The 17,594-nt window shown below is 38.5% G+C and overlaps 1 protein-coding gene across 1 annotated transcript in view; it reads left to right on the top strand.

The window, feature by feature from the left end:
- Positions 1 to 17,594, top strand: part of LOC134670685 (prostatic acid phosphatase-like) — a 50,871-nt gene that overhangs the window by 13,547 nt on the left and 19,730 nt on the right. Inside the window, exons 2-4 of the mRNA XM_063528501.1 lie at positions 3,216 to 3,326; positions 8,946 to 9,056; positions 10,824 to 11,081. Of these exons, the coding sequence (XP_063384571.1) occupies positions 3,219 to 3,326; positions 8,946 to 9,056; positions 10,824 to 11,081 (477 nt within the window). The 5' untranslated portion in view covers positions 3,216 to 3,218. The remainder of the gene's footprint in view (positions 1 to 3,215; positions 3,327 to 8,945; positions 9,057 to 10,823; positions 11,082 to 17,594) is intronic.

The raw sequence follows: 17,594 nt of genomic DNA, 5'->3' as shown, positions 1-17,594 counted from the left end.
TGACAGTTCCGAACAACTGACAGGCCGATACCGTCCGGCGGACTGTTAATCAGTGGGCCCCTTTATGTATTCATCAGATATCCTCCTTAGTCCCCCTTTTCATTATTGCAGTTTTGAATTTGGAATCTTCTTAAATTCCATTTTAATTCAATATTCCATTTGGATCCTTTATAAAGGCCTCAGGGACTCAGGAGGATATATTTTTGGTCTACCTGTACCTATACTTTACTCTTTTATCTGTGCTCTCGATGACTGTCAAGAACGCACGGTGCCGTCAGACATATCTGTACGGAGGAAAAAGCTTATGGTCGAAGAAATACACCATTCATTTCTGCATCAGAGTTTTAATAAAAAGCTCCTCAACGCAGCATCCTGGGCTAGGGCTTCCAACAGGATCAATATCCTTATGACTAATCCTTTACGGTTTACTCTATCAAATTATGGATTGCTCAAAGCCTACCTGAAAGAGTTCAATTAAAGGGATAAGTTCGCCTTTGTATTAATGACGAGTGTAGTCCTCCCATCGTTACCCACCCACACAGAAATGTACAGGTACCTAAATGTCAGTGTCAGATGTCAGTGTCAGATGTCAGCTCTCAAGTTTGTGAAAAAGGCTCCTGCGGCCTTACCATGATGTCCTTATTGCTATTCTGTTTAAGACTTAAACTGAATTGCGAAAGGACGGAGCTATTTAAGTCGCATAACTCCGTCCCTTAGCAATTCAGTTTAGGTCCTAAACAGAATAGTCTGTTCGAGATCCTGAAAACGGTGAAAAATATAGATACTACTCCTAAAAATACGTGTAATACCTCATTAGGTTCGACATGATGCCTAACTAGAAAAATGAAGGTATTCGAAGCGTGTATTAGCACACAAAAAATGTGAAAAGTTATAAACAAAAAAAGGGGGGAAAAAGTAGATATTTTTTATTTCCTCAATATCTCAAAAAGTATTAATATTTAAGAAACCAAAATTTACATTATAAAAGAGGAGGATATTTTCAATAAAACATTCCATACTTGCAGAGCTATATCTACATTATTTATACATTTTATTCAACGCTGAACACAGCTCTCCGCGCCTCACTTTCAAGAAACGCGCGTGGCGTTAAAAAGCGTTTACGTAATATAACATTAAATATAATTTTAAAGGTATTCATTGAAAAATTTAAAAAAAATATGGTGTATTTAATACATGTCAACAAATGTACTACTTGTAGAAATGTATCGTAAAGTTATTTTTTCAACAAATTAGGCAATTGTTAATTAACAAAATTTCCTCGATCTTCCTCTTTTATAATATTAATTTTGGTTTCTTAAATATTAATATTTTTTGAGATATTAGGGAAATAAAAAATATATACCTAACTACTTTTCCCCCCCTTTTTAGGGTTCCGTACCTCAAAAGGAAAAAACGGAACCCTTATAGGATCACTCGTGCGTCTGTCTGTCCGTCTGTCCGTCTGTCACAGCCAATTTGCTCCGAAACTACCGGACCAATAGAGTTGAAATTTGGTACACATATGTAAGTCTGTGACCCAAAGACGGATATGTAACGTCAACAAATGAATTTTAAACATAGGGGCTACTTTTGGGGGGTAAACGATAAAATTAAAAAACAAAGTTTCGAAAACTAGATCGTGTTACATATCAAACGAAAGAGCTCATTTTGAGAATTTCAAATATATTTTTGTTATAAATTTAGGATAAAAAGTTTAGAAGTTATTCAAGAAAATAGACAAAAAATGACCATTCCCCCCCCTCTATCTTCGAAACTACTGGGTCTAAAATTCTGAAAAAAAATACACAAAATAGTCCTTTACCTAAAGATGACAGGAAAACCTATTAGAAATCTAGAGTCAAGCGTGAGTCGGATTTAAGAACATAAATGCGGTTAACGTTTTTTTAGGGACACAGCCGCAATGGTTTAAGTGAAACGTGATGTAGACAGCTATTGCGAAGGCCATAGGCCGATATCCGCATAAGGCCGAAGGTCCGAAGCGTCCCAAAGTGGCGTGCCTTTAGCTTCAAGCGTGAGTCGGACTGAAGACAAAAAATGCGACTAGGCTGTAACTGGCACATAGCCGCAATCGTACTTGTAGTACAGTCAACAGCAGAAGTTGCTAAGCGGGCGAGGTGTTCAAAACCTCGCCTTGACATGCTCTTATTGTCTTAACTATAAAGTCGCGTCCAGATCATTTTAAACCACTCACCCGCTTAGCAACTTCTGTTGCTGACTGTACTGATTGATTAGGTTACTACTGCACTAGGTATACAGGGTGGCTAAAAAATAAACTAAGTGTATTCCCGTTGCCAACGTGCAACCCTGAAATCGCGAGGAAAAATTTGGCTGTTTCATACATTTAGGCTGGTCCGTTTTCTATGGGAGGATACTTATTTTTTCGCGATTTCGGGGTTGGTCCCATACTAAAAGTTGCTCAGTATAATCCCAAAACCTCCCTGGCTACGGAAATACACTTTTATTTTTGGCCACCCTGTAGGTATTATCTCTCTTCGGCCTTCGCTTTTAAAACACTTTCGGAAGTTGTAGGAAGCGCGACCCGTCAGACGCTCGAGTTTTCACTGTTTTCAGCTCTACGCATTTGGACACTTGTACTATTGTTCGGCATTTAATCTTCAGAGATGTAAATATATAAGCCACCACGCCAGAAAACTTCATGTTACATCTGGTTTTTGATTGACCCATTCGGGTTTTTCAAGACGTTTTACGTACAAAAAAAATGTTGAAAATTGTGTGATGTACGGAACCCTTGAAAGGCGAGTCCGACTCGCACTTGACCAGTTTTTTGTTTATACTTAACTTTTGATATTTTTTGTTTTCTAATACTTACACGCTTCGTATACATTTTTCTAGGCATTATGCCGAATCTAATGAGGTATCACACGTATTTTTAGGAGTAGTACCTATCTATATTTTTCACCGTTTTCAGGATCTCGAACAGACTAAGATATTACTGGACTTGATTTTGTAACTTAGATCTCATATTTAAATTGTAACTGGTTCCCCGCGATACAGGCGTAGCGTATTAGTGCGTAGACCCCTGACATATTCTGTTATGTGTTCTTTTGATAATAAACTTATTCTTATTCTTAGACTAGAATAGCAATAAGGACATTATGGTAAGGCGCTTAGACGCTCTATTTCTCTTCTGTTCCACCGGCTAAATACCTAACCCTAATTTTCTATTGTTCCAGACAATGTTCCGTTATCTAGTCCTATTCCTGGCGTGTCTGCGGCAGGAGGTGACCAGCTATTCGGTCACCAACGAGGTTATCAGCGAACCAGAGCTGATATTAGCATTCGTCGTAAGTAATCTCCTTTCTTTATACCGGGTGTGATCTGCAACACGAGCAAATAATTAAAAAATAGATTGTACTCCTCAAACGTGACACTTTTGTTAAAAAACTTTTAAAAATTATGAAGTATTTAGATATTCCCTATTTTTCATACAAAATAAATAATATCTGGACGCCATCGCCACGCCATATCATTGTTATTGACGTTGCTTGTCATTGTCACGCCTTAAACATAACAAAATTCGCAATACATTGCTTCATAGAATAAACTTTAAAGTGTATTAAAAATCAAACCACAAATTATTTTTAAAAGTCGCTGAACAAATGTTGGTATCAGGAGTACAGCCTACAGTAAAATTTTTTGCTCATGTTACAGGCCACACCCATATTATATTATTATTAATGCAGTAATTTTAAACATTTTATAAGTTTCGTTCGACGCTCGAGCTCACAAACTTGGATTATTAATTGGGCCAACATCATAAATAAGTCTGCAACAAATCAGAACCGTAAAATGGGGTGAGTTGGGTGAAATTTGACTTTCAAACCTCGATAAAATTTTATTTTTACATGTGAAAACTGAATGGTGTATATAATAAGTGATTCGGACGTTTGTATTTTATTTTGGGTAGTTACATTTCATAACTTTGACGATAAAGAGGAAAACCCACCTCACCCCGTAGTGCCTTGTATTTGGGGTGAGAGGGTTCTTCATACAAAGGTGATTTTGGAAGATTGTTGCATCGATTTCTTTTTATTATGCGTATTACTATAGCCCCATTTTAAATTGGAATATATTATTTTTGTAGCAGTAGCCTTAAAATCCCTTCTCAAACCTTCTCTCCCCATTCATAACCCAACTCTCCCCGCGAAACCTACTCACCCCGTTTTACGGTATGCACTTTTTCAAAAGGCTAGCAAATTAATAACTGTTCCCTAGAAATATTGCTAGAAATTCTTTATCTCGATCTGCGGGCATTAGATACTTTAGAATGTTCATTTCAAACTAAAATCGCTAGCTCTCATACCGAAGCCACATTAAATTAGCATAAAAATACAAAACTGTTAAAGTAATGCAAAAGTATACAAACAACAAACTAGGTAAGCTAACCTCGGGAAGATAAGACGGCGGTTAGTAAAAAGTTTCGTAGTTTTTTGGTGACTTTTTTCCTTTGAGATTTCGCCTTGATTGTGCGGTCGATTTATCTTGTTTTTTCGTTGTGTTTTTGTATAAGCTAAATCGTTAAGAAATTATGACATTATCTCAATTCTTTTATATTAGGTACTGTGCTAATTTTACCTAAACTTAGGGCTGATTTAGACGGCGCGCGAACTCGCATGCGATTTTAGTTATATTGCGGACTGTTACGTCCATTCAACCGACCGATCAAAAACCGCAATATAATTTTATTTATTTATTTATTTATAATGAAACTCGCATGCGACTTCTCCCTTGAAGCCCTTAAGCTTGATGGTATCTTGCCTGTGTCCCTATGATAATAAATCATCCCAGTCTTATATTCTCTAGCCGCCCATAGGTCAAACCTTGCCAAGCAAAATGAAATTTAATTTTGTTAACACAAAGTTCAAATTAGAATGGAACAGGAGACCTTTTATAGGTCTCTGGGCGGCTAGAGGTTATAGTTAGGTAGGTAAATATTTATGACATCAGTATTGATTTATTATTTCATTGTAGTGATTCTAGATTTAAGTACTTAAATCAAAATAGCTATTTAAAAGTTAACACGCTCATATCTAACAATTCATTTGTGCGCACTACCTTAAGTCCTATTCAATCCGAACGTATTTTACATATCATACACGAATATTTCTTAAATAAACAAATTTTCTGGGAAAACCGCACCATTTTATTCGCCTATACCTGCTTTGTTTTATAAAAAGGTCAATAAATAGCAGTCTTGACGTGTCTTTTTATTGAAAAAACACTAAAAAATAAGTCACTGCGTTAGGGTTCCGTTTTTACCTTTTGAGGTAAGTACGGAATCCTAAAAATGAAATTAGACTAGAATTACCTATTAATTTACAATTTAATAGCTTGTTGATTAATCTTAAAATTAGTGACGCAATTTAACAGCCGCCTTTGACCTATGACGCAGGTACCTAAATAAAATGCATTTATTTGGTAAAGGAAATAAATTGATAAAAAATTTAAATCATGACCTTTAAAAATGATTGACATATTAAACGATCGATAAAAAACGTTTTTAATTTGAATGCATCATGTTTTTTAACACGCACACGAACAAGAACCGATGCGTAATACAAACGGAATACTAAATATAAATTTAGGTTTTATAATTAATAATAAAAACTATGTATGTTTAGTATGTCCCATTTGCGTCATTCCAATTCTGTGTAACCTTTCCAGATTACAATGTGAGGTTATCGATACCACGTGCGAGTGATATGCGGGATAACAATTGAATGTGATAGGAAAACTAGAATTGGTCGCATAATAATGGCTGATAAACAACCGGCCGGCCGGTACATACCATCAAAGGGCGCGATTCGGGAAATGAATTAGAGATTAACTAGATACGATTATAGTAAAGATATATCTGACGTTCCACGGCAAAAGATACCTTTTGGCAGCTGGCGCCGCGATTCGGGAAATGTATTAGAGATTTACTAGATATGAAATAGTAAAGATATGTGACGTTCCACGGCAAAAGATACCTTATGGCGGCTGCCGCCTACGTCGCATAGCGCCGCAATGTATTAGAGCGGCATTAATAATAGCGTAAGCGCCAACCGCCATAAGGTACCTTTACCCGTGGGACGTCAAATATCTTTACTATATGGTATCTAGTTAATCTCTAAATCATTTCCCGAATCGCGCCGAAAGTGTGAAGACTATAACCGCGAAAATCGAAGTTCGCAAATTGCGGGCATCTGTCTCTGTCACTCTAATTACAGTTTAATTGGAGTAAAAAAGAAAGATCCCCGCAATTTGCGAATTTCGGTTTTCGCGGTAGCCCCCTGTATGCAGTGACTGCACATGTGTACAGCACGGCACTGAAGATACGCGTGCAAATGCACCTTTGCACTGGGAACAACAGTGAGCGGTTTTATTTATGTAGTTGTAATCTAATTTGTAATTTATATTCTTTTATTATTAAATTGCTGGATAACCACGGACAGCCTTTGCACATTGACCGACTCGGAGCGGGGCCCTCCCCATTCTGTCTGAGTCTACGTCCTAAATCGAATCTACAATTATTTTTTATATTAAGCCCGAACAAAATATGCCCTAGGGGCACGAGGAGAGTATGGCGATACGAGTCAGCGGACTGGGATGAGATGCGGCATTTCTTTGCGTCTTTCCCCTGGCAGCAGGTCTGTTTTTCTTCGGGTGACCCCTCGTGTTCTGCTGAGGCTGTTGCGGATGTGATTCGGCAGGGAATGGAATATTTCATTCCGTTCTCCGACCTATCGCTCGATCACAAGACCCGAGCATGGTACAATTCGGACTGTGCTCGAGCCGAGGCTCTTATTAAGCAGTCTGCATACCAGGCTTGGGTACTAGCCCGCGATACCAAAGCTGGAGCACAGAGGGTTCGCGCGAAGAAAAAAGCCTTTAACTCAGCTGCCAAGTCCTGCAAACGGGTGCTTCGAAAGGCTCGATTCGACCACGTCAGTCGAATAGGGGCCAAACTCGCCTCCTATCCTCCTGGTAGCAAGCGGTTCTGGTCCCTGTCGAAAGCGGTCGAATCCAACTTCTGCCGACCCACATTGCCACCTCTACAGAAACCTGATGGGACACTGGCCCACTCCGCGACAGAGAAAGCTAACTTGTTTGCTTCTCTGTTTGCGAGCAATTCACGTCTAGATGCAGGCTCAAAACTTCCACCTACGCTACCTCATTGCAGTTCCTCTATGCAGAGAATTGCTATACATCAAAAAGAGGTACGCCGAGCTCTGCTGAATCTTGACGTGAATAAGGCCAATGGACCAGACGGTATACCTACACGTGTACTAAAGCAGTGTGCGCCTGAGTTGTCTCCTGTACTGACACGCCTGTACCGCCTCTCTCTCCAAACAAGAACGGTGCCGAAATCCTGGAAGCTTGCAAACGTGCAGCCAGTACCCAAGAAGGGTAGTCGTGCTGATCCCTGCAATTACCGACCAATCGCCATTACCTCCATGCTCTGTAAAGTCATGGAAAGGGTACTTAACGGCAAACTGCTGGCATACCTCGAAGCAAATGATCTGCTCACTGACCGTCAATATGGCTTTCGCCGAGGTCGGTCTACTGGGGATCTTTTAGCGTATGTCACGCACTGCTGCGGCGAGGCCATCGAGAGGAACGGTGAAGCGCTTGCTGTTTCACTGGACATCTCGAAGGCCTTTGACAGGGTTTGGCACGCAAGTCTCCTTAGCAAGCTTCCTGCTTACGGCATCCCTGCTGATTTTTGTAGCTGGCTATCTGATTTCTTGAGTGAACGGTCGATCAGAGTAGTTATTGATGGCTGCTCTTCGGACCTCATGGCCATTGACGCCGGTGTTCCTCAGGGGTCTGTTCTCTCCGCAACCCTTTTCCTGCTCCACATTAACGACATGCTGCAACCCAGCATTGTAGGTTATGCAGATGACAGTACGGTTGTTGAGAGATATTTGGCTAGTGCAGGGGACAGCAGGGAGGATATACGTTCACAGAGAGAGGCCATGGTTGAGCGAATGAACTTGACCCTTAGTCTCGTTTCCCAGTGGGGTGATGACAATCTGGTCACGTTCAATGCCTCCAAAACGCAGGCGTGTCTATTTTCCGCAAAACGGAGTCCATTCGACCTGACTCCTTCTTTCCGGGGTGCATCTGTACCTATTACCGACAGCCTGGAACTCCTCGGCATGGAGCTGAGTTCAGTCCTCGGCTTCGGCAGCTTCATTGAGTCTAAAGCACAAACTGCGGCCAGAAAGCTGGGCGTCCTAAATAAGGTGAAGCGATACTTCACACCTGGACAGCTTCTAACACTTTACAAAGCTCAAGTCCGGTCGTGTATGGAGTATTGCAGCCACCTGTGGGATGGCTCAGCTAAATACCAACTCGCCGCTTTGGACTCAGTGGAGCGCAGAGCCAGGAGGATGATTGGCGACAAGAAGCTAACGGCTAAGCTTCAGTCTTTGGCCCATCGGCGGAAAGTCGCCAGCCTGTCGGTATTCTACAGGTTGCACTTCGGGGAGTGTGCCCAAGAGCTACACGAGCTTATTCCACCGTCCCCATTCTACCATCGGACTTTTAGACGCACGGCCGGTTTCCATCCTTACATGGTAGATATTCCACCAATTCGCACGAAGCGCTTTGCTTCTACTTTCCTTATGCGCACTGCCAAGGAATGGAATTCCTTGCCGGCGTCTATATTTCCGTGTTCTTATAACCCGGCAACCTTCAAATCAAGAGTGAACAGGCACCTTCTGGGCGAGCTCGCTCCATCGTAGGCCACGTCTACGCCTCGGCTAGTCTGTGGCCATGAGTAAACCCATGCATAATAATAAAAAAAAAAAAATACTTGAACGGTCTGTCATAGGGACCGTCACTCGACGCGGACGACCATTACTTAATAAAAAACCTCAATAATTCTTATGTTTAATATTTATTTGTTATTTCAGGTCAACCGTCACGGCGACAGGTCGCCAGATGCTGACGAGCTCTCATTATCAAAGATCGCTGATTATCTTAAGAATCTCACCTCTATAGAGGGGCTGGAAGGATTAACAAATGTAAGAACAATATAATATTTAAAACTTTGGTGTTCTGAATACATATTAACTCATATTTAGAGCTCATTTAGACGATGCGAGAACTCGCATGCGAGTTTCATTACATTGCGGTTTTTACGAGTTACGATAATTGCCACAGCATAGGTGTTAATTACCCGTTCAAGGCAGCATGGGATCGCAAACGGACAGAAAATCTGGCTATCTTTACTTTATCTGCCTAAGTACCTATATTAAATATTTACCTGCAATACACATTTTGGCTACGCAAAAATATCTGTAGTGATAAGTGTCGCTTTTTATCATTTAAATAAGTCTCACTTTATATACACGTGATTAAGATAAACTATCATTAAGTAATATCATTATCGTGACTTAAAATTATCATTTGCATGTGTCAAGAAATAAAAATGAAGAAAGTAAACAAAACATTGATAATGTGTGTTATAACTTATAACAATAAATTATTTTTATTGTGACAATAGTATGTGATGATATTTGAGATCACTCTATGTTTACAAAGCCATTTCTAAATATTATTGAAAATTGTTTATGTCTAGGTAGTCATTGACTTCAGATACACATACGTATCAACAATTATTTTAATGTCATACCTTCATTTCATACAGTAGAGTGTATGCACAGTTTTCCATCGTATTTTCTCGGAAACGTTCGTATTTGTCATGCTACTTCAGTTAGCCTCAGTACTTTTTTACCGATGTTGACTGAAATATCAAGACACGTTCGTACATTCCCGTGATAATACGTTGGAAAATAAATAGTTGTGAACTATCTGTAAATCTACTCTCAATATGGTAATATTTTGGCTGTCACAACTTTTAGTGCTCCGTACTTAGTTCACGGAGCACTTATGATTATGACAGTAGACAGTAGGTACAGTCTCCATCAGATATATCGGAGCGATTAATGTGCTCAAAAATATCTGAACACGCACTCTAACGCCCTGGGGGCCGATTTTTGAATTTCGATCGCTCGATTTCGTCACTCGAAAATCGGTGGAAAACGGCGAAATGCTAATTTTCGAAAAACAAGCGATCGAAATTTGTAATCTATTGGTATCGACTACTCGATTTCAAATCTGTTAGTAGAATTTAAAAGCCTAGTAGTGGAGATATTATTTAAAGAAATACACGAAATCGAGTGGTCGAAATTCAAAAATCGGCCCCCTTGCAATAGAGGCGTGTTCAGATATTGGCACCTTATATCTGGCCCCAATTTCACATCGGTGACAGGTGCGACGAATTGTAAAATCACTGTTGCTGACGTCACAGGCATCCATGGGCTACGGTTACCGCTTACCATCGGGCGGACCGTATTCCTGTTTGCCACCATCATTGTATTATTTAAAAAATCTTTATTATATCGGAAAAAAACAGATATTTCTCCTGCGAAGTTTCTGACAATTGTCAAAGATTTAGAAGAATTGTAGGTAATTCTTGACAGGTAATGTAATGAGTTATATGTCGGAATTTCGTGACAATTGTAGTGTTTCTTGTGACAATTGTCATAAACTTAGCAAGAGAAATATCTGTTTTTTCCGATATCATAAAGTTTTTTTAAATAATACAATGATGGTGGCAAACAGGAATACGGCCCGCCCGATGGTAAGCGGTAATCGTAGCCCATGGATGCCTGTGACGTCAGCAACAGTGATTTTACAATTCGTCGCACCTGTCACGTTGGTGAAACAGGGGCCTGATGGCAACCGTACATCGGTCTTGCAAATCGGTTTAATAACTTTTTTTTCAGACCGGCAAACGCCGCGCCTACCAGCTCGGCAAATTCCTCCGGCAACGCTACGGCTCCCAGGGGCTCAACATACTCTCTGACTTATACTTGAAGGACGAGCTGTCCATCCGCTGCACAGACAAGGAGCGCACGAAAATGACGGCCCTGGTGGCAATGGCGGCGGCCTATCCGCCGGAGGTTGAGCAACAGTGGGACGACGGCGTTGGCAAAGTGTGGCAGCCCGTGCCCTACACCACTGTGCCGCTCGACCAAGACTATGTAAGTTTCATTATGTAGCCTAAGAGTGACAGAGATGGGACAAGGAGCGCACGAAGATGACGGCCATGGTGGCGATGGCGGCCTATCCGCCGGAGGTTGAGCAACAGTGGGACGACGGCGTTGGCAAAGTGTGGCAGCCCGTGCCCTACACCACTGTGCCGCTCGACCAAGACTATGTAAGTTTCATTATATAGCCTAAGAGTGACAGAGATAGCACTAGTCCTCGCGCTCTCATCGCTATCTGCGCCCTACACCACTGTGCCGCTCGATCAAGACTATGTAAGTATCTTTCATTGTGTAGCTTAAGAGTGACAAAGATAACACTAATCCTCGCGCTCTCATCGCTATCTGCGCCCTACACCACTGTACCGCTCGAGACTATGTAAGTATGTTTCCATTCCTCATACTCTGTAGGCCTAGCACATGATTGGCGCGACAGTATCTCGCGGCGAGATAGACTACCCGTCTTTACTATGTTAATAAAAGAGGGAGGATAGTTTATCTCTCCGCGAGATACTGTCGAGCCAATCATGTGCTAGCCCGGCTGAAAGTGATACATTTCTGCTCTAGGGCGTTAACTTTCAAAGTGCGGTTTTTAACGATAAGCAATCAAGTGAAAACTCGGTTCTAAATGGAATAGTAGTTTAATTTCCATTCTGATATTTAACATCAAATTATGTAGGTAAACATACTTTCCATATTGTCATTATCCAGCGACTGCGACAGGACTGTTTGTATGGAAAAGCGCTCGTCCCATACTTTTTAACTGAATTGTAAAAGATAAGTTCTACAGGTAAAAAACAAGATAATTTACAGTCCCTCCAGATTATTAAACACTCTACTTATTGGATCCCTTTTTTTAAACCTAGATTTTTAAACCATGACACAGAATAAATAATAGTACTAGGTACAGGAGACTCACTCTCTAACAAAACGCGTCTGTCACGATCGGCACAGATATGGCCGCTAGGTGGTGACAGGCACGCGCGGCTTATTGCAAACCCCAAAATTGGGGTCGAACGGATGTACTTTTAGCTACCTGTAGCAAAGCGACGAAATCGCGGAGTGAGCCACGCCTGACTTTAGATTTCACTTAGATTTTATAGCTGACATAACACTTAGACATATTTATTACCTACTTTACTAACTCGTTTTGAAACCTCATTATTTCCAGTCATCTTGTTCGTCAAAACCTCATATAAAATACATTGTATATGCCATAGGGCAAAATAAAGTAATTCCATTACAAAAGAAACGAAATTGCAAACATGTGTATTCTAAGGTTTCCAAAATTGAATACAATTTTCCTTGTTACAGAAGAAATGTAATGTGAACTTTATTTACATGAGAATAAAGATAAAATTTGCTTTGAAGCTTGTAGATTAGAAGGTGCCTTTGATAATTTGTAGATTTATGTAATACTTTAAGTAAATTTTCATTAAATGTGCTCTTTTCGTTACTAAAAAATAATGGCACGAGACATAAAAATATATCGTAAAATTAAATCTTGATGATGAAATTTTTCATAGCAAGGCCTTAAAATATTCGGCTTTCTACAATTTTAATATAATTATTTATTTAGGTAAATACATTCAGGTACCTACTTACTTTATTTTAGCTTAGACTCTTTGAACCAAGTAACTGAGCTAATACCAACAACACTAAACTTACCCGTCTTCGAATATTTTCTGATTTTCACCATAGATTTCATTAAACAAAGCCCAAAATATTGAAAAATACTTCTTTTTCGAATGGTTTTGTATATTGTTTGAGTACAAAACGCTGAATGCAATTGGTTTACCCAAAATCCCGGTAGATGTCGCTGTTACGACCGGCCAATATGAATCATCTCGTGGACGTCTATTTATTTTCGTGAGGATTGCGTTGAAAATATCCAGAAGGCCGATTTTTGAAATTCGACCACTCGATTTCGTGTATTTCGTTAAATGATATCTCCAATCTCCACTACTAGGCGTTTAAATTCTACTAATAGAATTGAAATCGAGTGGCCAATACCACTAGATTGCAAATTTCGATCGCTCGTATTTCAGTATTAGTATTTCGTCGTTTTCCACTGATTTTCGAGTGAAGAAATCGAGCGATCGAAATTAAAAAATTGGCCCCCAGCTCGAAAAAACATGCATGTTTATAATTTATAATTAAACACGGTGTTTGATTCCAGCTTTCCCTTCGAAAACTTATAGTCCGATAGCAATAACTTTTGAAGTTATAAGATTATTAATGTTGCCTATTTTTTACATATAGTTTTCAGACCACATACTAAACCTAATAATAATAATTTGTGTCATCCTAGGTATTTGCTTAGGTAGAAATTTAGGTATTTCTTTTTTTAAACAGCATTCGGTAAAAAGAATATTCGAGATGAAATTCTTTGTTTCCCTGTAAAAGCAAAGTGGCTTCCGACGTACACACGCATTTTGTGTCATTTTCATCCACGGGTATAATGACATTTAATAAATACCTAATAGTGAACCTAAAATGCCTAAAATAAAATTATAGTCGGTAAGTGAAGTGTTGTACTTCACAGGATATTATAATATGTTATTCAAACAAATGTGTGTCAAATTCATCCACCGCTTTTATTTTTAATCTTTTTTTTTCTTATAAACATCATGTATCTGCCACAAAAAAAAAATCATGTTATTAAGTTTACGTCTACATTATTATAATGCCACATCAAGACAACATTCATAATTTGGGTCATTTTCAACAACGGTTTTTTACTATTTGGCAAAATAAAACTTTGCATGAACGGCGTACGCGGGGAAGGCTACCTACGCGGGTAGGGTGCTTGTTAGATGAACATTATGGCTCCTCTACACGATGGGCCAACGCCGGCAAGTCCAAGGGACGCATTTATGCGTTAGAGGGAGCAAGTGGCCGGTGTAGAGGAGCCATTACAGTGTATTTATTTCATTCGGAGGCATAATTATTATATTAAGTCTTTTCATAGTGTGGGAGTAGGTATGTTGTAAGTATATTTAAAAATAAAATGTAGGCTCCTCATACTAACCAACATTTGTGACGTTCGCAATCAAAAGGTACCACTTTATCCTTGCCATAAGGACTCTCTGACAGGTTATTTGTATAAAGATACAATAAAATTTCGTCTTTATGGTAAAGGACAAAGTGGTCCCTACCTTTTGAATGAGAATGTCACATCAGCGACTTTTAAAAATAACTTTTATTCGATATTTAGTACACTTTTTAAGATTATTTTAAGACGCAATGTATTGCTAATTTTGTGATTTATAAAGCGTGGCAAGCAACGCCAATTACAATGATGATGGTGTACGTTGAATACAAGGCTTCATAAATTCTAAAAGTTATTGAAAAAAATATGTTCCTTTGTGGAGCATAATATTTTCTGTTAGAACGATTATGAAACAATTGAATGAATGAATGATTTTATAGGACATTCTTACACAGATTGGCTTAGTCGATATACAACGATATTATAGAATATAAGAAATTATGTATATATATAATATACTATAAGAAATTCCACTGCGAGTAAAACGATGATAGTTGCTGAAAAACACCGAGCTGAGGTTTTTAATTTGAAGAGAAATGTAATGTTTGACATTTTAGTAATAAAGGACCCATAAAACTATTTATTTATTAGGCATTATAGACCTTTACGCCCATGAACAAAGATAACTGCCGAAAAAACTCTTAGCGTAAATGCTTTAAAATTTAAGGGCAAACATTACAATGTAGTAATATAGGTCCCAGAAAACTATTTATTTGTTATTATACACCGCTAAGTCCATGTTATTTGTTTTAAATTTAGAGTTTAGAAACTAATTCGTGGTAGTAAACGATACAAATATTTAAAAAGTCCTTTACAACCTTGTTCGCTTCATATACTTATGGTAAAATAATTTTAGGGCGGGTCATAAAGGGCAAGTAAAATAATAATTGTCAATAGTAAAATATGTCCTTTACGACCATATTGACCATACGAGATACGATATGAAAAATCATCAAGACAAATGAAGGGCTTAAAGGACGACAAAAGACATGTAAGTCATTTACAATCATATTTATATTTAGCGGTAACCTTAACGATAATATCTATGAATTTCTAATTTATAACTGGTCATTTACGCCCCTTGAGATAAGCTGTTTTTGCAAGCTCATTGTGTAAAAATTGGGTCGTAAAGGCAACTTTTTAAGAGATATAAAAATTTTCACTATACAGGACGAAAGCGCTTGGAATTCTGAACAAAACTGTAATTAACGACTACCGTAGGCTCAAAGGGCGTAAGGGACAAAATTGCAAAAATGCTGTTATACTCAGTATTTTTTTTCTCTATCGAATAGTATATTTAACGTATCGATAACTTGAAAAAAATGTCCGTTAAGCGCTATGAAAAATCAATGCTTGAACACAGTTTTCCAACGCATTTGGCCGTATCTGCCAATTCAAACTAACTCCCAACTTTGTGTACGATACGCCGTTTGCATCGGAAATTTTTGAGTGCTAAATATACGTTACGCCCACAACTAATGTATAAAAAATGTATAATTATTGTATATTTATGCGAGAGAGAGATTCAATGTAAGAGATACGCCCGCGCCCCCATACTATGTATAAATTCGGGTTTATAATTGTTGCTTTTTTGTGTTTAAGTGGGATGACCTAGTTATACCTATTTTCCTTGTCAATTTTTTTGTTAAGTAAGTACTTGCACTACCTGCTCATGTGCTCATTGCTTTATTTATAGGGTTACTAAATTTTGACAATTTAAACTGAACTAGTGGGTACTTTTTAGAGATGCACCGGATATTCGGTTACTATCCGGTATTGGCCTATCCGGCTATTATATTACTATCCGGCCGGATACCGGATAGTAACATTGCTTGATTTCGGAGTAATAAAATTGGATTTAAGAAACAGACACGGTCATAATCGTACTTATTTATTATTTTAAAACAATTTAATCATTCCACTGACTTGTACGCGCACTCATTTCGAACCTAGAAATGAGTGTGCGCGAACGTTAACTAGGAAACAGGTCAAACCTGCAGAATGCGCACCTGAAAAACCGAAACGTAGGTATAGTTCTTCTGACCGGATATTCGGCGGCCTTGACCGGATATTCGGCCAATGGTCAGGCCGAATATCCGGTATCCGGCCAAACAACTATCCCTTGCATCTCTTGTACTTTTTCATCAGTTTTATAAAAATAATTAAACATGACTATATTCAAATGATAATTATGGCGTTTAATTAAGGTTAGACTGATAACTATTAGTTTTGTTTATGACTGGGTCATTGGTAATATTAATTAAGACGTAATATTAATATTTTTTTGTTTAAACCCTAATTTACAGGATTAACCTTATGAAAGTTACTGTCTAGGTATAGCATTTGCATTTAAATCCATAGAAGTACGTAAGCCTGGCCGCATGCCTTTTTCTACTCTAATATAATGTCATAAATATGCGATCATATTCAATAAGTTTTACTGAATAGACATATGTACGAAATTTCAAAACTACTACTGTACCTAATAGTACTTTAGTATGTAAAAGTAAAATTTATAATCCAATTAAAATTACAAACAGAAATAACGCATAATACTTTCTATAGTAAAATTAATTTGTTACAAATTGTTGTATATCAATATATACGGGGTGTCCAGTAATGAATGGACAACCTTCTAACCATCGACAGGGCACCTCAGGCTGGTACAGAAAATGCACTTATAGGTCTAGTAAAAGTTTCGTGGTTTTCGAGATAATCGCACTTTTATGTCTTTTTACTAGTTAGCACCATACTTCACTTTAATCACCATCTAGGCCATATCTTTGTTTGGAGAAATGTAAATAGCATGTGTGATACCATTTTAGAATCAGTATTAGATAAACTATTTTTAAGAAAGTTGGCCACTCTGTTCTCCATTAGTTTTTTTTTCACCACAAGCGATCAGACTTCTTAAAAATGTTAGAGTACAATGTATTTTTTGGATTAAGGTCTTCTAAAAATACACCTTGGCTATGGAAAAACTGTATTGCCTATCGGTTCGGTTAGCAGGCCTATTAGAGAATATTTTTCAAAAAACAGAAGGTAAAAATCTTTTCATTTATGTCCTAAGCGATCATTACAGTGAAACAAGGAACCAAAATTAGAAAAGTGCGATTATTTCGAAAACCACGAAACTTTTACTAAACCTGTAAGTGCATTTTCTGGACCAGCCTAAGGTGCCCTGTCGATGGTTAGAAGGTTGTCCATTAATTACTGGACACCCTGTATAAATGGTAGGACAGCAGTGATTCTGTTGAAGTAATCATCATCATCATTGTTCTTAAGAGCCTAGCTCTTGTCGGTGGAGTATTTGTCATTCCGTTCTTTTCTCTGCCACTGTTTTGAGCTCCTGATACGTCACTACATTAATTTTCTCTTTGGCCTGGTCAATATATGCACGTCTCGGTCTTCCTCTGCCTCTCTGTTTTTCTATTCTGCCTTCAATTATAGACTTTATG

The sequence above is a fragment of the Cydia fagiglandana genome, chromosome 14, assembly GCF_963556715.1.
Source record: "Cydia fagiglandana chromosome 14, ilCydFagi1.1, whole genome shotgun sequence".
In the NCBI taxonomy this organism is placed as follows: Eukaryota; Metazoa; Arthropoda; class Insecta; order Lepidoptera; family Tortricidae; genus Cydia; species Cydia fagiglandana.
This window is presented reverse-complemented; position numbering and strand designations above follow the sequence as displayed.